The sequence below is a fragment of the Electrona antarctica genome (assembly GCF_951216825.1).
Source record: "Electrona antarctica genome assembly, chromosome: 19".
Classification (NCBI taxonomy): Eukaryota; Metazoa; Chordata; class Actinopteri; order Myctophiformes; family Myctophidae; genus Electrona; species Electrona antarctica.
In genome coordinates this window covers 16426544-16452060 of record NC_136800.1, presented here as the reverse complement: position 1 = coordinate 16452060, position 25517 = coordinate 16426544, and the positions used below count along the sequence as shown (strand labels likewise).

General features: G+C 42.4%; 1 protein-coding gene across 2 annotated transcripts in view; it reads right to left on the bottom strand.

Annotated features, from left to right (window-relative positions):
- Positions 1 to 25517, bottom strand: part of slc1a7a (solute carrier family 1 member 7a) — a gene marked incomplete at its 5' end in the record, with an annotated part of 94667 nt that overhangs the window by 44477 nt on the left and 24673 nt on the right. The window contains 2 exons of one of the 2 annotated variants that reach the window (XM_079530446.1): positions 9569 to 9648; positions 21311 to 21445. In XM_079530446.1, the coding sequence (XP_079386572.1) occupies positions 9569 to 9648; positions 21311 to 21445 (215 nt within the window). Of the gene's footprint in view, positions 1 to 9568; positions 9649 to 21310; positions 21446 to 25517 lie in introns of those variants that run through there. The other variant, XM_079530447.1, reaches the window with a different exon arrangement.

The window sequence follows — 25517 nt, the reverse complement described above, 5'->3', positions numbered from 1 at the left end:
CCAGTGTCATCATAGGCCAAACGTTATTGCGCAACCTGGCTGGTTTAGTCTCCCAGCATGCAGCCACCATTTCAGATTAGTGTTCATTAACAACTTGCCCTCGGTCACGAGCCTGGGTTTCTAGAAGTGATCTCCTCCGCACGCACGCACGCACGCACGCACGCACGCACGCACGCACGCACGCACGCACGCACGCACGCACGCACGCACAGACAGACAGACAGACAGACAGACAGACAGACAGAGAGGGGGGACAGGGGGGACAGGGGGGACGGGGGGGACGGGACATGATGATTTATGATTTCACGTCAAGCATTCTATTCCAACCATTCAATAGGAAAAAGGAAAGACTCATCTGTGACTCTTAATCATCACCACGACCCGTAAGATTGAATGAATCATGATTACCATAATCACAATTACTATGCCCAATATCTCTCTAAATGGCATCACTCTGTCTCTCTCACTCTCACTGTTTAATTTAAGCCGCTATAGTCCCTACGTAAATTGCGTTGCCTTTTCTGGCAAAAAATAAATAAAAACATTTTCCCCCATCCATATAGAGCATCGAAGTCTGATGTCAATATTGGTAGAGGGTGCATGCAAAGTCCACGGGTTCATGTACTTTTCATTTGCATTGTAATCCCTATAGGGGTAAATGGTGCATTTATATATATGTATTTTAGATCGCCTCATATAAGAACTGTGTTAAATAAACACAACTCATTCTGGCAGTTTCACTCATATGGATATGAAGAATCAACTGACTGAGAGAAAACGCTAATGTTACGTACTGCTGCCCAATTAGTTACATTTTCAGTAGAAACAGACTGTATCAAATATGACTGAATGACCGTCTTAAACGATACAGAGACACCTCCTCGACAATATCGTTTGTTTATTTTTGGACCACAATTCTTATATGAGACGATTTAAAGATGACCCCATGTTATTCCCCCATGTTATTGGCGCCCTATAGGGCTACACACAGGTTCTCATTCCATCTTCTTATTGTGTAGAATAGTCTCTGTAAACGTAATGGTGGCGCCCATGCGAGCGTACATACAACTCCAGTCAACAGAATCACACTGCATAACATCCGATCGGCTTGCCTCCAGGCTCCACCTCTCCTCCTGTTTCTCCCTCCTCCCCTCCCCTCCTGTTTGTTTCAGGGGCCTCCTGTTTGTTTCAGGGGAGGGGAGGGCGTCTTGTGTGTAGTGTCTGTCGGAACATGGCGGCTCCCATGGACACTATCATAACAGATCTAAAGTCGGTCAGATTCATGTCTCCTTTCCTTCTGCATACTCGAACAAACAAGAAAACTATCACGGATTGTATCATCCCTCAGCGAACTCGGCGAGGGACGGTGGAACAATGCAAATACGCGTTGTGTTACTGGAGGGGCACAGCAACACCACCGTCCCTCGGCGAACTCGGCTAGCCGAGTTGGAACGATACACAGTGACAGACACGTATATAGATGGATAAATAATGACAACGCGTCTTTGCATCGTTTCATCTGCCCGCCTGGCGTCTACCCGATCCGTCATCATCATCATCATCATAAAAAATAAACAAAACAGTAGTAACGTAGCCCCAATATGTTCCCTCAGTCCCTATGCTCATTCTTTAGCTCATACAAAAGCCAATTACCGACAAAGGGTAGATGGGATCAATGTGTATTTTATTCCTCGTAAAAGTAGACATTCAGGGCTTTCATTCGGTGTATAGTATGTATAGGATATTTTTGTGTTCATTTTTATAACTGCCTGTCAACGTCTGACATAAAATGGTCCCTAACTCGGCTTTCTGTTCAAGAAGAGCACGTTACAACAAAAGCAGGTGTTACATAAAGGTAAATATCTCCAGAATGGAAGATGGTAAAATAATAAATAATAAATTTAAATTGGAGTGGACAAATTAAGCTTTATTTTGAGGTATGCGGTGTGCTTCTCGCTATAAGAGAACCTTTGCTGTCGGCCTTGGAAAAGGTTGGTCGTCCAATTATCCAATACTATCAGCATTAGCATCACAGGTTCCATGGCTGAGGGAATCCTTAGCAAGCTAAGTGTTAAGAGTGCATTTCAATTGCGATCTTGTGATTGTGCACCACCACTGGTTCTCAATATGGGGTCCTTGAGCTGGTCAGTGATGAAAATATCCTGCATCCTGCATCCTTAGACTCACATACATACAGAATATGGGGCGACTGTGGCTCAAGAGGTAGAGCAGGTCGTCCAATGATCCATGGGTCAGCGGTTCGAATCCCGGCTCCTCCTGTCTACATGTCGAAGTGTCCTTGGGCAAGACACTGAACCCCAAATTGCTCCCGATGTGCTGGTTGGTACCTTGCATGGCTTCCGCCGCAATCCGTGTATGAATGTGCGTGTGAATGGGTGAATGTAATGCACAATCTATGTAAAGCGCCTTGGATAAAGGCGCTATATAAATGCACCATTTACCATTTACCACTAAATTGAGAAAGGACGCAATCACGTCACCCTGCAAACTGTACTCAGTACTGTACTCTAACGTTGTTGAAGTAGGACAATCTACACTTTTACAGTGTAGATTGTGGTCCTCGTATTAAATGACTGAGAATCACTGATCTTCAGCATTTCAGCCATCTGGAGACAGTACTTTATGCCCATAGCATCTAGATATGCAAGTGTAACTATGTCAAAAGGTGCTGCACACAAAGCATGCAATGCATCTGGCAGGAGTGAAGTACGTTAGATTTAGCATATTCTCTCTGAAGCTGGGGCCTTGTTTTCAAGATACTCAAGGGACCAGTACTGTCCATACCTGTACTTCAAAAGAGTAAGAAACAGCCACAGGGAACTCTACTCATCTGCTCCCCTGATATAGAGCTGTTAGCTGTTATCTATCTATCTACTCTAATCTCATTCGACTCAGATTCGGCACAAACATGGGCCATCACAATATAGAGCTTTTTAACAATTATTTTAACCAAAGAAAATCACTTACCCTACCTGATGGATCTGGTAGATCTGCTACTTTGGTATTTTTTGTGGACATGTGTCAAGTGTTCATATTTTGTCATCTTGCCCTTTGACCATCAGTTTTATCATCAGCCTACGGCCTGCTTACTCTGGGTTGCCTGACGCCAAGTTAAGTTTTACTGTCTGCCTGTAGCCACCAAAAGTCACCATACTGTAGTGTGCTGTTTTGATTTAGTTTACATGCAGCTGCTTCGATATCAGTGTGGCCTTGATGCCTAGTGAGAAAGTAGATAGCCAGGCATTTCTCTGTTACGAGTTTACAGCTAACAGGGAAAGAATGTTATCAACAGGTTGCCATAGCAACGCCAGCGTCCACGCTTTCCCGGTCTATGGCTCTCAATGACGGAATTAAGGAAGCTGTCACAATATCCGTCTCATCATCTATGTGCTGGTCCAATGAGCGTTCGACACCTAGTGCCAGCGTGGCAAAGTGGAAATTAACTGAGTAGTCCGCCAATGAAATGTGTATCAACAATTGTATTTTACAGTATTAATGCCTGGCACATGATTGTGTCCGGCAGAGAGACTACCCTGTGCCCTTTTGGTGGTACAGGGGAGAGTGTAATTTGGCTGTGTGTGGATCTGTCCTGTCTCTCTGATCTGAAAATGAATAGACATTAATCATATACTGCTGACTGGACAATCCTTCTTCCTGGTGGTTTCATCTTTTAATTGGGTAAAAGGTATTTTTCTAAAAGAGTATTTCCTGCTTAAAGTACTCCTGTTAAAACTAATTGTTAACTTGGTCATAGGCTCTCTGCCTAGTTGTGGTGCTGAGTATTTCTCAGTACTTTTGAGTACTTCCTTAAGAGTATTTTTTTATAGTTAGCCCTGTGAAGCTCAGTAATTCAGTATAATACAGTCCTTTTATATCCTTGGAATCATTAATTGTCCCTTTTGCATTTTATATGCAACTAATGGGTTTTATCTTAATTATAAATCCATCAAATTGGTCCATTTCGAGCCGTCTTTTTTCCGAGTATAAGTCTAATTTATTTAATTAGCACCTCCGACAAAAAGGAACCAGCCCCATCCCCATTTTCATTTTTTTTTTTTCTGCCGGAAGAACAAAGTCCATAGTCATATTTTTGGAGCAGTGGTTTTGTCGATACATGTTCAGTTCTGGAAGATCCTCCCCATTTTTGGGAACATACAAGCCGCGGATCTGTGGACGAACGGACGAAGCATGAAGCTTCCACGGTCCTCCACAGATTTCCCCCCCCCATCTGGACCGTCTGTCCGTACGACGGTTCCTCTCCGCTTCGGTGGACCCTGTCCGGGACCACCTCCTGCCTGCCTGATTCTCAGCTGCTTGCTTTTCTGAAGTTAAGTATTTTACCTTTCTGTTATTATAATTTATTGCCGTACATTCATGTCTGGGACTTAATCCCTGAACATGTCTCAGTCACATTACTCTTCCTCCACTTTAGATTTTCAGGATGTAGCGCAACCATCGATGGGCACATCATCCTCACCCTTTATTTTACTTTCCACTTCGATTTCTTATCTGTTATAATATGTTTGCCTTCCTACATGCGGTTATCATTTGTCTTATCCCCCCTTGTTTTATGTTGATATATCGCTGTAGGAATCCATAGATGTTACTTAATTTATAGTCTTCTTTCTCTCAAACCTCCGGCCGGGGTGCGAGAGTAGAAAGGTTCTTTTATACCGTAAAAAGGTCTGTGATTCCTTTCACCATATGATTACAAATTTTTTTTATCACCCCTTTTACATTGTACCTTATAGTAGTGTTCGGTTTTTATGACACTAATGATTTTAGAGTGTGTAGGCTCCTTATCTAAGGAATTTAGGGAGGAGAGCAACAGGCTCTCCTTCGTGCGTGTGCGTGCGTGTTATAACGCATGGCTCCAACTCTCTCCTTCTCTCCTTTTTCTCTATCTGCCTGTGGGCCTCTCTGTCTGTCTGCGTGCGTGTTCGTGCGTAGGTGTGTATATCACTGTCTTGTGTTGGAATGGATGTGTGTGTTGTCCCGTAGAACAGTTATTCTTCTTTTAGGCCTAATAGTTGAATGATGTGGGTGCGTGTGTGCGTGCATATGTGTTTGTCCGTGTTCATGTGTATATGTGTGTGGGTGAAACACCATTTGATTGTTTGTTTTTTTTAGAGTGTGACAGTACGGGTACTTGCGTATAGCCTCCATTCTAATGATTAGTGATAATATTAGGGATGCGTGACGACTATTTACTATTGATTTATTTATCTGTCAGGCTCCGTGTCCCGCCATTTATCATCATTTCATACACTTTATAATTGCCTAGTGGCCGTGCCATGGTTTTTCAATTTTAGATAGGTCCCCTTCAACATTTAAAGGCCCATTATCATGACAATTTATTATTGATTTCAACCAATCCCCTTATTGATTTAAATTCATTTATTATTTTGTATTATTTAATTTCATTTATTTTTGAGTGGTGTCAACCATTCATTCCCAAGACATTTTAAATTCCCTATTATTATAATACTTATTATTTTATTTTTATTTGTACTCTACTCTCTCTTTTTCTCTGCCTGGAACGAGTTCTGCAGGCTCCTACAGGTAGAACTTGTGATCTCACAATTTCTTTTTTGGCGTCTTATACGTGACATTAGCTACGTCATTAATAGCGTATTTGATAAGTACATTAGCATACATGTGTTTTTTTAGGAGTGATGACCTACATTTTGTTTATTTCTGTCCGTGTTTGCAATGCCATGCCATATTATGCATGATAGTCTTAAAGTCCAGTGCAAATACAGGGCAAAATAGACTTGTGCGTTTATTCTGTCATCATCAAGCTGTGTTTCCTGTGTTAACGGATTAATCACTGCACCATTATTATAGAAAACAATTAAATAAAAAAAAAACAATAGAATACTTTGTTTTCTTCTTGAGATATCTTTCTCTCTCTCCCTGTCTCTACGTAACCTCCCTCCAGTTGTTTATCTCTGTGTAAATGCGTACGTAGAACGCTGGGTCTCTCTCTCTCTATCTCTCTCTCCTTGACCTGTCTCTCTAAGTACTCTCCCTCCATATAACTGTGAAATGCGTGCTGTGAGAACGTCTGTCTCTCTAAGTACCCTCCCTCCATATAACTGTGAAATACGTACTGTAAGAACGGTCAGGAGAAGTACAAATATTAATATTATTTTTTTTATTATTATTTTAATTTTAATTTTTTAAACCATACCCTGTCTACCTACACGCCCTACTTTCACCATAGCTGTGTAACATGCGCGGTTGGTAGAACAGTCATTTTCATTTTTTTTAAAACTATACCCTGTGGATGTTTACCCTGTTGATGAATTGTTTATAAGTATTGTTGCTTCATTTCATTCACCAGTTTGTTTTTCTCTTTCTGTTTTTATCTCTCAGATACGGATTTCTGGTGGTTTCGTGGGTGGGAACAAACCCAGGATAGAGGAATCTATAGGTCAACAAAAGTGATGGAGAATAGAGTGAAGGAATGTGTTGTCGACCTCGAGATCCCTTTTCCCTTAAGTTTAGGGTTTGCCCTTAGACCCCGACCCACTCAGAACCGTTTAAAAAACAGTATTAGGCCCGACCCCCTAGAACAGTATAGGCCTTATGCCATCTGCCCATAGATTTCCCATCGGGAACAAATTAGTATTCCACTCATGTTTCACCATGCACATAATTGTTTTATGTTTTTCTTTTCTAAGACACTGTATTTTGCTAAAACGCTGTTACCCTTCCCTACCTAGTATTAGGATTCATTTGATCATTCCTTCTCCCCTCAATTAATTAATATGGTATTTTGACTATTCATTTTCCAGATCCCAGATCTGCTTCATTATATAGATTATGTAAACTGAATTATCCCATCTTTGGACAATCTAAATTTCCTTCCATTAGGATTCATTATCCCACCTCATCATATTTTTATTATTTTAGAGTTGATTCATATTTTACCTCTGTATTTGGAATATCCCTCCATTATAAACATTTAACCTTTACTATCCCCGAACCACCCCTTGACCTTACATTGAGATATTTAGAATAGGGACATCTTTCCCTTCCATTTCATTTTATTATTTTGTTTTCATCACCTTGAGTTTGACTTGATTAGGCATATATATCCTCCCCTGAATAGACTTGATTCTATATTTGGCCTTCATGGTACTAATGGACTCGCCAGGAAACGACACGACATCATCAATTACCCTGTCCCCCCCTCTCCAAGCTCTGCTTGGTATAAGAACTGTTAGGTGCATCTCCGGCCGTTTTCTCCCGTTTGAATCACAGAGATCAAGTATCTGTCACTGAGAAAGTATAGGCTGAGATTGTCACCTATGGGTCACCTGTTATGTCACCCATCCTGGGGGACGGGGCGAAGATTCGGCTCAGACAACGAGCCAAACCATCCAGTGTCTGCTCTGATGAGCTACAATGAACATTGTCAAACTCTGACACTTTCGACGGCGTAGGAACGCTGCAACATTGCTGAGTTCTTTGAGAACCCCGAAGACCGAAGACTTCGAGAGAGAAAAGTCATTCTGTCTCTCTCCCACCATACCATCTAATTAAGGAGTGATTGTTTGCCTAGTCTTAAGTCAAAACTATTTTTTATTTTTCAGGGTTCCTGTTTCCAATCTGGTTCTAGTCCCCTCCTGATCCTTAGTATAGAGTTAATTTTATTTCTCATCTCCCAATTGACCCTTATATTATTTTAATTTAATTCCCTGAAGATTGAGTATTGATTATTGATCACATTTGACACTTCATCCACAAAACGTGATGGAGTTGATGGATCTGGTAGATCTGCTACTTTGGTATTTTTTGTGGACATGTGTCAAGTGTTCATATTTTGTCATCTTGCCCTTTGACCATCAGTTTTATCACCAGCCTACGGCCTGCTTACTCTGGGTTGCCTGACGCCAAGTTAAGTTTTACTGTCTGCCTGTAGCCACCAAAAGTCACCATACTGTAGTGTGCTGTTTTGATTTAGTTTACATGCAGCTGCTTCGATATCAGTGTGGCCTTGATGCCTAGTGAGAAAGTAGATAGCCAGGCATTTCTCTGTTACGAGTTTACAGCTAACAGGGAAAGAATGTTATCAACAGGTTGCCATAGCAACGCCAGCGTCCACGCTTTCCCGGTCTATGGCTCTCAATGACGGAATTAAGGAAGCTGTCACAATATCCGTCTCATCATCTATGTGCTGGTCCAATGAGCGTTCGACACCTAGTGCCAGCGTGGCAAAGTGGAAATTAACTGAGTAGTCCGCCAATGAAATGTGTATCAACAATTGTATTTTACAGTATTAATGCCTGGCACATGATTGTGTCCGGCAGAGAGACTACCCTGTGCCCTTTTGGTGGTACAGGGGAGAGTGTAATTTGGCTGTGTGTGGATCTGTCCTGTCTCTCTGATCTGAAAATGAATAGACATTAATCATATACTGCTGACTGGACAATCCTTCTTCCTGGTGGTTTCATCTTTTAATTGGGTAAAAGGTATTTTTCTAAAAGAGTATTTCCTGCTTAAAGTACTCCTGTTAAAACTAATTGTTAACTTGGTCATAGGCTCTCTGCCTAGTTGTGGTGCTGAGTATTTCTCAGTACTTTTGAGTACTTCCTTAAGAGTATTTTTTTATAGTTAGCCCTGTGAAGCTCAGTAATTCAGTATAATACAGTCCTTTTATATCCTTGGAATCATTAATTGTCCCTTTTGCATTTTATATGCAACTAATGGGTTTTATCTTAATTATAAATCCATCACTACCTTTAAATATATAGGATCACAATGGTAAATTGTTAATTTAATATTCTTTTCTTTTCAAAATCTTTTTATTTCCGTTTTATAACAGTATGGGTGTCAAGTCACAGGTTCATAGGAAAAATAAAAATAAAATATCAGATTTTAGTATCAGTGACTGAGGTAAACAAACGTAGCCTACTGTATGAATCACAGAGATCGTGGGCAGACATAATGAAAAGACTGTTATTGTGCAAAACATGCCCCTTCAAGATACAAGAAAAACATTTTCTCCCCTTCAAGTCCCAATTTAGTAAAGCCAATTCCCAATTCCCCAGCCTCTCTACAAGTACTCCATCTCTGCTAACCCCCACAATCAGTCATTGGGAGGGTGAAGAAAGCCTCTGTTAATTTAATATTCAATCAAAGCTGCATACTTTACTGTTACGTATTCACAAAGTCAACACGACCATTTGCTGTTCATTTGAATTTCTTCTCTTTTCCACAAAATATGATGTACTTAGACACATTACGCATACTCCCAACCATCCGAATGTGATGGACAGTATGGACAGAGAGAAAAAATTATAATAATAAGTCTGCACCTGCACATTTTCCAGGAATTATTATCATCTCGCCTAATGGCGAGACATGGTGCACTCACTGCCGCCTACGGCCTGCAGGCAGAAAGTGACAAACACCAGGCTGTTTCATTGCTTTATCCGCTTGGATGTATAATGTGATGTAATTTTGTTTACAGAATTTGACTGAACTCAGCACAGCATGTCTACCCATAACTGTATGGCATGACGAGCGCTGCACTTACCTGGATACGACGAGTGGTAAAATTAACATCTTCAACATCCTCATCAGAAGCTCTCCGGGGAACTGGAAGTATTTCACCTCCTTCAAAGGATGAAAAATGAGATAAAGAGAGAGAGAGAGAGAGAGAGAGAGAGAGAGAGAGAGAGATTAGTAAAATAAGTCATAGGCTACCACATGAGTAGCTAAGCTGACGGTTTAATTTAAACACATAAAACCTCAGACTTTGTTGGTGGGGTTGGAGTCTCCATGCAGGCGTCTACACTTTTTTTCCCTCTACACCAAATCACTTCACTGAAGGTCACCGACAAAGCGATCTACTGTATAATGTTAGTTCACAAGAAGATCTATAATGTTAGGTGAATGTTCGACTATTTTGCCTATTGTTGCTGAATGTTTGTCTATTATGACAGGCCCAAGAATGCTAAAGGTTCTTAACCACCCCAGCATATTCTGGGGAAAGCCTTCGCAGGAAAATAGCAGATCTACAAGCCTATACATTCAAGATATTTAATGTACTGTAGAGTGCAAAACAGAAAAGACAAGATGGAGCCCTGGGGGACTCCGCTCAACCATATGGGGTTTAAGTGGTTAAACATAATGCCACTTTCTTTTGCCAGTTAAGTAGCCTAGTTATTACAGGTCAGATAATTCTGCATAGGCCTTGAGTAAGATAACGGAGGACTGTACTATATGGTACAGTAGAGAATATAATTGTTAGTCCCTTATGTCATTTGTATTCATGGCTTGTGAATCAGCCCCAAAGTAACTGTTCATTACAGTGCGTGAATGGCAGCTTATTCATTGTACCCTGTAACAGCCAGGCGCGTAGCGTGGATTCAATGATTGACTGGGCAAATTAGCATGGGGGGGAGGAATAGCGCATCTCCGGCCAATAGGTGTGAACAGTGAACGGTTTTGCCAACGTGCTAATAGGGGACCATTTAAAACAAAGGCGACTTGCATGCTGTAGTTTGCTACTAACAGAAGTTTGCATGCAAGGGCTACCAAAGTAGGCTATCTTTTGTTGTTTTTGTTATTTTTTCGCCCCCTCTCTTCGAAATTATCTGAGCCAGCTCTAAACTGACTGGGCCACAGACCTGCGTGGCCCAATGGACCCTACGCTGGTGGTAACACGTAACAGCATAGGCCTAGCGCGTTCTGTTCCTCTGGGGATGCAAGTAAGGCCACACACAGCATTAACTGTGACACCTACTCATGGCTGAGGGAAGTAGGGGTGCTGGAGCACCCACTCCGCCCAGGCACAGCCCCCCCCCCCTCGGACAGGAGGGGGAAAATAATAATAATTTTAATCAAAACAGATTTCTGTTAATGGACTAATAAATATGCTGTCACAGTATCGGCGCCTTAACCTGGTTAATTGCCTGTGTCAGTTTGCTCATGCGTGGGGAGAGGCCACTTTAAAAGCCACTTTTCTGCGTGAAAATGCGTGAAAATGCGCGTGCACGAGGCGCGTGCACGTGCATTTTGCGGCGGGCGCTAACACCACTTTTCTTTGAAAAGTAAAAAATGAATAGGCCTTTACCCTGCTGTATCTACAGTCAGAGATGGGCAGTATTTGAAATAGGCCTACATGTAGAACATTTTTCTGTATTTGAAAATACATTTACAATGTGTTTTAAATACAAAAAAAGTATTTCAAATTGTATGTATTTCAAATACTGCCCATCTCTTTCTACAATACTATGAAAATGAAAAAATAACACCTGTGTGAGGTAAAATAGACACTAGCCTATTTGCTCAGACACTATGACGTGAAATTATCCATTCATTGTCAATGGGATTTTAATGTTTGTGTAAGACGATCTACACAAACATATAGCTACACTACACTCATCTACACTATAATAGCTGAATATCTACACTAATAGCTGAATATAGGAGGGGCTAGCACCCCTCAAAACTTGAAAATAAATGGCATTTTAAAAATGGATTGATTCATAAGGAAGCCCATATGACACAGGATATTGAGAGATAATTTTTAAGAGAAAATGGCTCATCTCAGCATGAATTTACATTCAGTTGTTAGAATGTAATGGGCGTAACTAAAGACTTGTCTGTATGACAGGCAGGAAGACAACATGAAAAAGACAAATAGAGAGATAGAGATAGAGAGGAGAATGAGAGAGACGTGCATGCACACGGGGTGCATACCGTGGTTAAACTTGCCAAAGTTGCCAACAGTCCTACAGTCATTAGTCAGACAAACCCATGCTGCGTGTTAAAAATCACCCGTGGCTCCCGACATGCATGGCGGTTTAAAACTAATCTGTGCTACAGGTTAAAAATCACCTGTGGCTTCCTGTGAGATTAGGGTTAGGGTTAACCAGAGCCATCTAGAAGAGTTACGATATTGAGGGGGCAGAAAACAGCCCGGTCACGTGGTTCATGACTCGTGCGAGCCCATAGACTCCAATGCATTCCGTAAACTTCCGGTTATCCCCATGCTCAATAGAAGTCTATGTAGAAGAGCCGCCATTGGACTGGCCCCATGAAGTGAACGGAGTTTGCGTAACTCTGTCTTACTCTATGGCTCTGGGTTTAACCTGACTCCGCCAGCTGGTGGTGTCTGACTAATGTTGTGTCTGACTGTTGTTGGTATGTCTAAATAAACACATATGCACGTCTGTGTGTGAGAGAGATCAAGGAGTTGCACTTGCCACACACTCTAGTCTATTCATGCAAGTACACTCACATTTTAACCATGGAAAATGTAATTAATGGGTGGTCGTGGGTGTGGGAGGGATTTTTGGAGTATAATTATATAATTGCAGTCACAGCTAGAGTGCATTGTAGCTTATAGCCACTTGTGCATGCACGGTATGATGTGCTCCTCTGCTTCCTATAGCTGGCTCTGCACAGCATAGTGTATGTATGAGGTGTGTAGGTGGACTGGGGGCTGGTGAGGTGGGATTAACTTGCCACGCAGTCTCTGCCATTGCATTGTAACATTGTAAGTAATTCAAATCATTGCACGAAGCATCCTGCAGGGAAACATGGTGAGTTTGCAACATTTGTTTTATGAAAGTTGTTGTTGGTGGTGGTGTGTGTGTGTGTGTGTGTGATTCAAATACAGTTTACAGTAGTGTACGCACGCACGCACGCACGCACGCACGCACGCACGCACGCACACACACACACACACACACACACACACACACACACACACACACACACACACACACACACACACACACACACACACACACACACACACACACACACACACACACACACACACACACACACACACACACATTCTATTACCATATTCAGAATCATTCACTCAGATGTTAAAAGGTGAACACAGCGCCAGTTTTGAATTTAATAGTAATTTATATGAACTGTGAAAGATCTTGCTGTTACCCTAAGATCTTATTGAGTGTCTCGGTTGAGCCTTAATCACTTTTATTTGGGACTCGATATAGTATGATGGAGGATGTGGTTCAGCTAAAATGATTATATATTCTACTCTAACTAGCATAACGTCACTCTCGGGTGGAAATTCCTTGTATGTCCAAATGCGTTACCCTAACCAGAGCCAGACCCTAACCTTAACCCTCTCCCAACCCTTAACGCACCCCTCACCAACCTTAATCCGGTCGTCTTAACGCACCCCTCACCAACGTTATTGTTATGTCTAACCAATGCTATGTCTAACCAAAGGATGCCTCCCGTGTACTGCTCTATGCCACTTTACTCTGTGCTGTACTCTACTGGCCACTTTAGGTGTTGCAGCTGTCTGTGCTCGAACAGACACGTACACATAGGGCCAGACATAGGGACACACATACAGTAGCTGCGTAATGGAGGGGAGGCACCACTCAGAATTAACCTATATGTTCCTATGGATTCAATGTAGTCATTATTTAGTCACAAGCTCTTAATAATATTCTTAATACCTTACATTGGTTCGATATTTATAAAATACACAGATAGACCACGTTCACCTTTTCAAAAAAATCGGCAATGTTCGCTACTTTTGTGTGACACACTGCAGTGCAGTGTAGTATGACAAAGCAGGGCATTCATTTATGAAAACAATGTAAAACGTTTAAATGCAGAGGTGGTTCAGTTGATGCTGTTGCACAAGAACAGTCCATATTCAGTGTTCTCTCTGTTAGCATTAGCAATTGGAGTTGGCGCTGTTCAAGCCTGCGGGCATTAATGTATACAGAGTGCATATACGTAACTAATCATATATTATATTATACATATTCTATCTCTTCAATTACCTAGTTACTGTATGTACAATGTACATGCAGAAAACGCACATTTGTCTCACACTGGACAGAGTGACAGAAAATGAATTGTGACCAGCCTTCGTGGCCGCATTAATGCGTATTAACAAATGATATGTACTAACACTATACAGACATGCAGACACACACACTACTGTACCTGTACATGATTACATCCAGTGCCATATCATGGCCTACTGTTGCAGAGTGCAATTTTCTTTCTTCTTTTTTTTAATAAAGTATATTTATTGGTTTTAACAAAATTAAGGACAATAAACACAGACATTACACAACAAGAAAAGAAAACAAACAAAGACATGGCAAGAACAATGAACCATAATGGCAATAAGTGGCTATTGATAGACTCCCATTCAGGAAATGCATACATACTGAATATATTAAAAAGACAGACAATACAGTCATCATAGGCACCAAATCATTACAGTGAGAGTAGACCCATGTATACTCCACTTCGAGGCGGCAACCCAGCCCAGCTTTAACATTCATGACAGGGTTTCCCGGTCATGAATCCACGGGTCCGCCTGTAGTCCCTCCTCTTACCACTAGGGCCCAGTGCTTCAACGTTGAAGAGCCTCACTGGCCCCTTGGACCGGACGATGACGTCACGCAGCCAGCCAGAGCGGCTAACAACATGGCTAATAATAAAAACTAAACCCCCCCAGTTACATAAAACATAAACAAAAACATCTCGGCATTCAACAAAAATACACAGTCATCTAGAGATTAATAAAACCTTACAATATCACTCATAGAACAGAACATGTGAAGTTTTAAGAAAATAAAAATAAAAAGAAGAGAAAAACGAGAGGCAGCACCTCGCCTACTAGTATGAAACACATGCGAAAACCGGAGTCATCATAAATTTAAAAAAGGGCATATAAACAAAATTAGATACCTAAGTGTTCGAATAGCCTATAACCCAACTTCACAGTCTCACCCTTATGAACCGAAATCTTTAATTAAACGAAGAGGTAGACATGACGTTCGAGTGTTAGCAATAAGCTAACCATAGTAAGGATACTACCATCAGTCGGTGTCGGCGTTGGCCTCGGTGTCCGCCACGGCGTCCGCCTTCGACTTCGCTCGAGGCTGCGGCGTCTTTGAAGTAGGCCTTCAAGAAGTCCGTAGCGTCCTTAGGTGATGCAAGAAGCTTTCTTTTGCCGTCTTTGGTCTGGATGAAGAGCCGTGATGGGTAGAGGAGCGAGGGCCTGAATCCTTGCTGATATAAAGCGCCCATGACATCTCGATAGCCAGAACATTGTTCCATAACCTTGGGAGGGTAGTCTTTGAAGATCAGGACCTTTGTGCCTTTGTAGGACAGCTGTCCTCTCTTTTTAGCCTCCCAGATTATAGCCTCTTTTATTCTGTAGCGGTGTAGACGAGCAATCACTGCTCTAGGCCTGGATCCGCGGGTTGGCTTAGCGGTCAGCACTCGGTGACAGCGATCCAATTCAGGCGTCTTTGCCCAAAATTTCCACCAGAACCTCTGCAAAGAAGTCAGTGGGCTGTAGCCTGGCTAATAAGCCAGACTAATATCACACAACACTGTCGCGGTATATTAGTCTGGGCTGGCTCCACTTGGATTTCATTTCCCGGGGGGCGGGTTCAAACATTTTCTCTTTGACGCAATTGGTCAGAGCTACTGTCAGTCAAAAGTCTCAAGCATTGAACGTCACTGTACCAAAGCCCGCCCATATTGCATACCGTGTCCCGATTGGTCCGACCTGTTCTCGGTTGTAGGAAAGAGGCGTGCTACTGAGCCTCGCCAGACCGTAATCCGCTGGTAGGCAATTTTTTTTGCCAACGGCTGATTCGGTCTGGTTTATTAACCAGGCTAAGTGGGCTGGTCACTTTGGATTGATTCGTCGAGCCCAAGAATTCTTATGTTATTTCTACGGCTACGCGAGGATAAATCTATCATTTGTGACTTTAGCTTAGCATAGCTCTCCTCCATTGCCACACATCTGGCTTCAACCTCCTCCAGCGCTTGTCGCTATATTGGTTTAAGCCATCTTCCAACGAGGTCAGACGCTGACCCTGGTCAGCAACGGTTATCTGAAGGTTGTCGAGTTTGGACTCAAGCGAGGAAAAGCCGGTTCTGAACTCGAGGGTAAGAGAAGCTTTCATCTCATCAATTAGCTTAGGAAGAGTAGCCATTTCGGTGGCAGCTACAGAGTCTTCCCTCTTGTCCTTACTTCTTGTAGACATTTTGGCTCGTTCAGCCAGAAACAAAAATGCAAATATGGGCGGCGGTGGCTCAGGGGTAGAGTGGCTGGATGGTAACCGCAAGGTTGCCTGTTCGAACCCGGGCTCCCCCAGAGTTAGTGTCGAAGTGTCCTTGAGCAAGACACTGAACCCCAAATTGCTCCCGATGTGCTGGCTAGTGCCTTGCATGGTTTCTGCCGCCATCAGTGTATGAATGTGTGTGTGAATGGGTGAATTGATGCACAATCTATGTAAAGCGCCTTGGATAAAGGCGCTATATAAATGCACCATTTACCATTTATAAGGAAACGATTCAATGCAGTCTGGATAGCCTGAGTGTATAAAATGAGGCTTATATCGTAAATTAGAAAATTTCGGGAGCTTCGGCATGGCAAAGCGCGTCTACTCCATCTTGCGACCCGGAAGCACCTACCAGTGCAATTTGTTAAAAACATACATTTGTCATTAAATTATTAAATTGTATTATCAAACAAAATAATATCAAACATATCAGTCCACATTTCCTAAAAGGAAATGCATGAATTTGGGGGTAAAATGTCAACATGTTGATACAGCAATACATTGACATTAAAAATAAAACGTACTTGGTAATATGTACTTTTTAATAATCTGAGTACTATTTTACCAGGGTTATCCTTTGACTCAAGTACTGGTGTGGAATACTTTGTTCACCACGGCATCTATGCATGGATGCAGTGGCGGGCCAGACTGTCCCCACTCCCCACACATCTATCCTTAACTTCACCCTGCCAGCTGCTGTGAGAACGGAGTCTACCCTAATCCAACACTACTGCTCTTTATACTTAGAAACTCAATTTAAACCCCCTGCCAGAGTAAGAGACGGGAGGGTGGGAGGCTAGTATAGCGAGAGATGTTTTTAGTTGTTCCACTCAGTCATATTTTCACCCCTGGGTTCCATTGTTGATTAAATGATTGAGCACTTGAGAATCAAAGAATAAAAGCACAAAGGCTTGTTTTCCAAGGATGTCTTGCCATTTGTGACCATATTTGATTGAGAGCCTGCCATCGCGCAAATTCCAGCTTTTCACCAGAGGAGAAAACATTTTCTTTTCTTTTTTCCCAAAATGAGTTAATATCACAGGCAGACTCTTCACATACATGTCTGAAATAAGTGTCAGAGCTGAAATCGACATGCAAATATGAAATAAATGCTTAAACATGTAGCTAGGTGTAATGTTGGAGACCACAGAAGTGAACCTTTCAAGCCTGTTTTCTCAACTCGCTGTTTTCTGCAAGACATTACACTATAATAAAATTTAAAAAAATCCAATGGCAGTCCCTCAGTAAAATTTGTGTTCATTTGTAACTTTTTGTTCATGTGTAAACCCTGCATTGTGTCAGTTTGATACAGGTGGTAGAATAATGCAGTCTGAGATTGTTGAGTGATTTAAAAAGAGCGTGCTCCCGGCTCCGAGTACCACTTAGCTCACATTCCTGGCAATATTGAGCACACAGGTTTAGTGATAGACACTTGCTCATAACATGTCAACTGTGCATTCTTGTGAAACAGTCTTTACAGAGACAAAGTATAACCCAAGCTGTCCATACAAGGTGCAATATTGGTGAGTTTATCGTCATTTAATACAGTGGTTTTCATATTAAGGTCCATTATTTTTTCTGCATTTGATCCACGGACCACCATTTGATGAGATTTAGCCTTGCAGACCCAAAACTAAAGAATATGTCCACATTTCCATGCTGTATTGATGTTGGTACCATAGAAGATAACAGGCAAACGTTGATCAAAATAACAATAATAATAATTTAACTCTTGAGAGTGTAAAATGAAACATGAAGCATTTTACACTCAAGAGTTAAAGATCTATAAGGCTCCATTTAGTTAACAAATGGACCCTTAACAAATGGACAAGCTTAAGAAAATCAGCTCTGGTCAACACAGGTCAACAGTCTGTCTCTAAAGACTATGGATGGGGCAGCAGTAGCAGCCCACGACAGAGCTGCTGTTTATAATTTTGTACTGATGAAGGAGAATCTTGGACCCCCGTTAACTACTACATCAGCAGCAGCCTACTCTTCCAAGGACCTGGGGTCCACACAAGAACATTACATACAGTTAAAAACGTAATACAAACAAAATGTTTATCTCAATGGTAACTCATAAAACAGTGTGATACCTCATGCAACAGCATAGTTAATAAGATATCAGCCACTTTCACAAACATCGGTATACAGTACCAAAATAAAGCTGAAGTTGAGCTTAAGTACTGCTGTTGTTTATATGGTGAATAACAATATTAGAGAACTCCCTGGTGGGGCCATCCATGCACACACACCCACACACAGACATGCATGTGCACATCATACATGCATGTGCAGATCACTGGCATCCTTTAAAACAGCCCCAGGCCTGAAAATCCACCTTTCAGCTGGCCCAAGGGAGAGGAAATGATCGAATTTGTTATTTTTCATGTTATGAATTGATTGCATTTGTGCTATCCCCTTTTAGACCAAGTGTATTGACTGTACTCTGTTGCTTTTTTTTTTTTTACATTTCTGTCTAATGAACTATTACTATTCAATCAATTTGCACACATTCACACTCATTTTGTGCATTACACATTGTGCGTGTATTACACCTGTCTCGGGTGAGGGTCATCATCATTCGAGTGCCCTCGAGATCTGCGACACGTGCATAAGTGCATTACACCTGTCTCGGGTGAGGGTCATAATCATTCGAGTGCCCTCGAGGTCTGCGACACAAGCTGCTCCCACTGGTCTCTGTTGCTCATTGCCACACCACGTTCATTCACAGTCAGTCCTGTGTCCCTATTCAGAACATCTGGAAATGTTGAGTGGTCTTCTTAGTCTTGATGGGCAGGGTAGTCTCCACAGAAGAATATCCGAAATGACCTGGTCTTTTGCTCTGTGGCAGTGTCCAGCAAAGCGGGGTCTTCTTTCTGCCACAACAACTGAAATGTGAGGGATGCCTCCATAAATCTGAGCTGTAGTTGAATGGTTCCTCCACGAAAGGCTCTGGACATTGGACAAGCATGAGGAGTCTTGCATGTTCCGTCAAGACGATCCCGAAACTCCTTATTCATTGTCCATGTTTCGGCACCATACAGAAGGATACTTTCCACACAGGCTATGAACAGGTTGATCTTGGTAGCTCTTGAGATGTCTGACTGCCATATAGGATGTAGCTTATTGCAAGGGTTCCAGGCCTGTCCTTTCCTTGTCAGGATGTCCTTTCTCATACGGACTACATACAGTATGATCCAAGATATTTGAATTCCTCCGTTTCTTTTGACGTGTACATACTGTACACGTGTCCTTGTCAATGCAAATAGGTGTCAGAACAGATAATTTAGCCGGTACACAAATAGAATGAAGCCATATTGAGAAATAATGTGTTGTCACATGGGATGTCAGCTGCTGTAGTATAGGTGCTGAGGATTTGGTCAAAGGCTAAGACAGGCAGAAATCAATATAATACAAATCATTCATGCTTTAAGATATTATGCTTGTGTGTGTTTGTTTCTGAGGTTGTGCTGACAGATTTCCACGACAGCCATGCTCCTGGAAATGGTTAAGTACCAGAGATAAGATTTCAAATAGTCAAAAACAAAATAAGGCTTATTTGTTTAAACTGTTTCTGTTCAATATAAGAAGAAAACAGCTCAAATCAAATCTAAATCAAGCCATCGACACGGTTTGTGGCCATTGTTGTGAGGCAGTGCGCTCGTTCTACATTCTGTCTTTCCAGATATTCGGCCTCTCTTCATTGTGCAATGACATACTGTATGTCTCGTTATTGTTCATTCTACACGCTGTCACTAAATCTACCCCTACATCACCAACAGAACACTAAATCTACCCCTACATCACCAACAGAATCCATTAAATCTACCCCTACATCACCAACAGAATCCATTAAATCTACCCCTACATCACCAACAGAATCCATTAAATCTACCCCTACATCACCAACAGAATCCATTAAATCTACCCCTACATCACCAACAGAATCCATTAAATCTACCCCTACATCACCAACAGAATCCATTAAATCTACCCCTACATCACCAACAGAATCCATTACAAACAAAGGATATGTTGTGTAGATGAATTTACTTATTTCACTTACATCATAGATGTAACTGCATAGATAGATAGATAGATAGATAGATAGATAGATAGATAGATAGATAGATAGATAGATAGATAGATAGATAGATAGATAGATAGATAGATAGATAGATAGATAGATTATTTTACCTAGTTACACTTTTCACACATTCTGAATGCTGTAATGTGCCAAAATCATTTCTGATTTAACCTGAAAAGGTTACACTGGAATAAAGTCCAGCTATTTAATTCCGCTGAACTGTCTTGTGTGAATTATATAACATCACCAACATGAGCACGGCGTTGTTGAATTGAAGCCTGCTGTGAGTGGTTGACAACTAATCTCTCTCCACCAGCAATCTCTTACTGCGGATGCATTGAGAATAACCGAAGGTCAATCTGCGTAACGCCCCACTGCGGCCCTCACATGGAACATGTTTTATGCTCTTTGTATCTTTCCAAAGAGTCTCACAATGGTTTTAAGTTCAGTTTCAAGCGGGAAGCCCAAACCTTTCCACCAGCTTCAGTTCTCAATGTAATGTTTTCAATGTTGTGAAAACATCCCAGGTGTTGCTCTTGCTATATGACTAGTACCAGCCAAGCATGACCGCTCCTACATATCTTTCTAAATACACTTTCCAAACCTGAGCTGTAAGGAACTTTCTCTGGAAATCTAAGAACAGTAAGGTCACTGCTTCTTAATGGCAGCGTGATGGCTTTTCACTCCGGTGCCAGTGGGTTCAGAATGAGAAACTCATAAAGTACTGTACATCAGTGTTTGTCACATTTCATATCATATTGTAGATTGGCTATTTTCAAATAGACCAAAATAAAATAGGGCTTGAGTGTTTAAGTCCAGTACGGTATGCTTCTGCGTGTTCTCTGTACTGTTGAACTATGGTAGCACTGCTGATGTGTGTAGTGTTGTACAGTATATTATATGCTGCAATCTTATTTATGATGATAAACATGTCTTGCTGCCCCCCCCCCCCATAAAGGTCTTATTTTATCTCACCCCCTGGAATCCCCTGAAGGACCCAGGGGGGGGGGGGGGGGGGGGGGAGTATGGATGAAGCTAGGTAACAGAGGGAGAGCCAGGGGGACAGGGTGTTCCAACCAGAACTGACCTGCTCGGAGAGCTGCTTGCCTCTCAGGTGGAATCCCAGCAAGCAGCCGATGACCACGGCCAACACGGACAGAATGAGCAGTCCGTTCTGCTTGCAGACATTCTTCACACGGGCCCATACTTCTTTAAAAGTCATCCTCCTCCTCCTCCTCCACCACCACCTCTGCCTCCTGGTCTTGCTTGCAGGTCTTGCAGGTCCTGAATGTGAACCCTGCGCCCCAAAAAACAGCCCCCCCCCTCCTCTCTGACCCCTCTTACTTAGCCATAGAGAGAGGCACAGTCAGGCACGGCCAGTGCATGCAGGGAGACTGAACGCAGGGGGCAGCAGTGGTGTCGGGAAGGATAAGATGGATGGTTGTACGAGCTGAACTGACCCGAGAATGAGGGAGAAAGTAGGACAAACAGGAAATTAGATGAGGCCGAGGAACTCAGTCAAGGAAAAGATGAACAGAAAAACTATAAATACATGAAAAATAAGTTAATGAGCGGGAATCAAAGTCGGTTAATGGTGGGGGTGATAAATCCGAAGGTATTCGTCCAGTGATAAAGCACTTTAGTAGTTTCTGCGTTGCTCCATGCAGTGAGCTGCTTCCCCTGATCCCCCTAAGAGAACTGAACGCTCCAGACACTCTTACTCTGCATGTCCCCTCCCTCTCTCTCTCAACCCCACCCTCATCCCCCACCACCATCTCATTTCCGTGTGCGGCCAATAGGGGGCTCTGCGACAGCTGGCGATATTGTCATCAGGGTTAATACTACCGATCCTATTAGGCCGTACTGTAGGACTGAAGGCTGGATTAGAGAGCTCTCTGAACAATTGGATGGCAGATTGTTACGAAAAGAAAGAAAAAAACGACAACAATGGCACAAGAAACACTGGGCTGAACTGCACTGTGCGGAGCCTGAGGAGTGGTAGAATGACTTTTGCAATGAGTTATTCTTCAACTAAATTGATCCATGCTGAGCACATGCTGGTTACAGAAATCACATGTGGAGTGAGCATGCACAAGGTGTGAATGTACGCACGCACGCACGCACGCACACACACACACACACACACATTCTACAAACCACATGCACACACAGCATGCGTATTCTACAAACCACTCAATCACACACACACACGACATTCTCATGTTTTCTCATTGTTCATGCTCAAAAGGAGCATTATTTTCATGTGACTAAATGTTTTTAATGATGTGTTTCTTAGTAAGGGTGGAAAGCATGCATTGGATCTGAAGGGGGAGAATAAACATTGATTAAACTATTCCATGAGTTAAGTAAGGGTCAGTACAGTAAGGGTCAGTACAGTAAGGGTCAGTACAGTAAGGGTCAGTACAGTATGCGTACAGTACAGTATGCGTGCACACAGTGTGTCAACTGTAAGCTGTATGCTTGACCTACAGTATAGTGTCGTGATCAGAACACCTTTAAGTCGCCATCTTTGGCACACATGGAGGTAGGCACAGGTTGCTAATATGACACCGCATGGTAAGGCCTACAGTATATACAGGTAGATTAATTGCCTCCCGTTCACTTCACACACACACTCACGCACACACCAAAGAGGCCAAAGAACAACCCTATGATCTCTGGCAGAGCACGCGTAGGCTGACCTAGAGAGATTGGCGTGACACACTGAGATACCTTTTAATCTTTATCCCGTGCAACCTTAATGAACGAGCTTGCGAGGGCAGCAGGGCACACCTGTTCACCTGCAGACATAACACTGGCTGTAAAGCCTGGGAGAGAGATGGAGAGGAAGGGAGACTGTCTTTTTCAATTATCCCACTGACAGACAAGCTGGTGGCCTGTGCATCAGCATGCAACGGGCTTAAGTCGTTAACTATGTACTGGCACATGGAGGGAAAAGCAGATATATATACAGTACTAAACAAATGGATGCATTCAAACTTGCAACTCTGCATCAGAATATGCAAATGTAACCCCTTGGATTTGAACCATGAAACATCTACTGAGCCATCTACTGATCCCTTCCTCCTGCTGAGGGAGATATTGTGTTTCTGGTCTTCAAGGCAAGGCAACCATATTGGTATTGCTTAAAGTAAACGCAAAGAGAGGAATGTACAGCGAGAGTGCATGGGTCGCGAGACTAGGAAGCAGGAAGTAAGAAATGGCTGAGTACAAATCCGCAAACTGTATGGAAGAGCTATTTTGTCCAAAAAAACAACTAAAAACTAAGAAGTGTTTCTTCATTGAATGACTACAGTACATTGGCGACAAGGATGAAAAGGGAATTATGGCATTATGTTCAGCATGCCACCTCCTCCATTGAACTTGGAAGCATCGGCTCTGTACACGGAATACAAGCTGTCGACTTGAAATTGCCCAACAACACAGACACAGAAGAACAGTAAGCTCAATGCCCGGAGGAATCTATTGAAGGAGGGACTATTGTAACTCCCTCCTTACTGGCCTACCGGCATGTGCACTTAAGCCTCTCCAACTGATCAAAAATGCCGCAGCTCGCTTGGTCTTCAACTAGCCAAAATTCTCACATGTCTCCCCCCTGCTCCGCTCCCTGCACTGGCTCCCGGTCGCTGCCCGCACAGAGTACAAAACTCTGTTGCTGGCATTCAAAGCAACCAAAGGTATGGCTCCCCCATATCTTGCAAGCATGATTGAACCCTACAAACCCTCCCGCGCACTCAGATCAGCCAACGCAGGAAAGCTGGAAGTGCCCTCACTAAAAACGCCGGGACAACGCTCCACACGTCCCAAACTCTTCTCCTTTCTGGCCCCAAAACTGTGGAATGCACTTCCCGTTGCAATCAGAACTGCAGCATCACTCCCAATCTTCCACCGTAGTCTGAAAACCCACCTTTTCAGACTCCATCATGGCCCATAGCACTTACCCTACCCCCTTAGATAGCATTTGAAACAGACTTATAGCATGTCATGTAGACAGAACAATAATTGCATTGTATGTAGTCATAGCACTTCATAGGACATATGTATAGCATAGTATAGCATATATGTATAGTTTATATGTATAGTGTCATTATATAGATATGTTCTATAGTTACGTTCTTAGCTTATGCATGTTTCATTTGATAAATGCATTTTTATATATGTGATGTATTCCCATGCATTTTTGTTCTTGCTTAATGTAAATCGCTCTGGATTAAGAGCGTCTGCTAAATGCCTAAATTGTAAATTGTAAATTGTTTGTTGATGCCTTGAGAGAACTAGCATAGACATGTGAATTTGGCGCACTTGAAGATGACATGCTGAGAGATCAAAAGGTGGAAAAGCGTGTGACTAATGGAGAAATTATTGCAGGAGGAAGATATAACTTTGGACAGAGCTCTCTATGTAGCTAGACCTTTTGAAACAGCACATACATGCAGAGTATTGAGTGTTATTGGTCTCGAGAGTCTGATGTCAGAGTCTTGAGTGTGTGTGCGTGCAAGTAAGACCTTAACATTTAGATACGACTTTATGTAATTGGTACAACCCTAAGGGGAAGGCAGAAGTGTTTATTTCACACGGTGCTGGCTAGCGATCGAGGTGATACACTCCTATCAAAGTGCAGCCCTCAAAAGCATGTTGTCGATGTCGGACAGAAACCTTGTATGTCCAAAGCCATTCCTTTTTGAGGGGCGCTAGCCCCTCCAACGTCTGGCTTTCAGACATGACATCATGTGGCAGCCAAGTCTATGGACTTAATGTTTGTCTTATTCATGCTCCCCCAAAAATCAGCACGCCCCCCAAAACTCTGCATGCCCCCTGTGACGTCATGTCACGTGGCAGCCAAGTCTATGGACTTTTTATCTTTTTAAGCATGCCCCCCGTGACCTACAAAAGCAAACAAAGGCGCCCCTCACTTCACACAAGTGTGATATTATCTTTTTAAAAGCATTTTAAATACTTAAACTAACCGATCTACAAGCTCACGATGGATTGCGATGCATTGTGAGCTTACTGAGCTTATAGATCTGCTATGTTCAATACCTTTGTGTGACACTTGATGAAGATTTGTATACTGTATATGTAGCCCTATATAAAAAAGAGAGACATACTTCTGCGATAAGCTGACCTAGGGCCCGGCGCTGTCCACAGTGCTGAACCTCTCCTCATCCATTGCTTGCCAGGTTGGCAAAAAGAAAACCTAACTATCTGCCTACGCTATACTTTTACCTAACTCAAAACAAAAATACAGTGTGAGGAACTGCTTAAAGATGGAG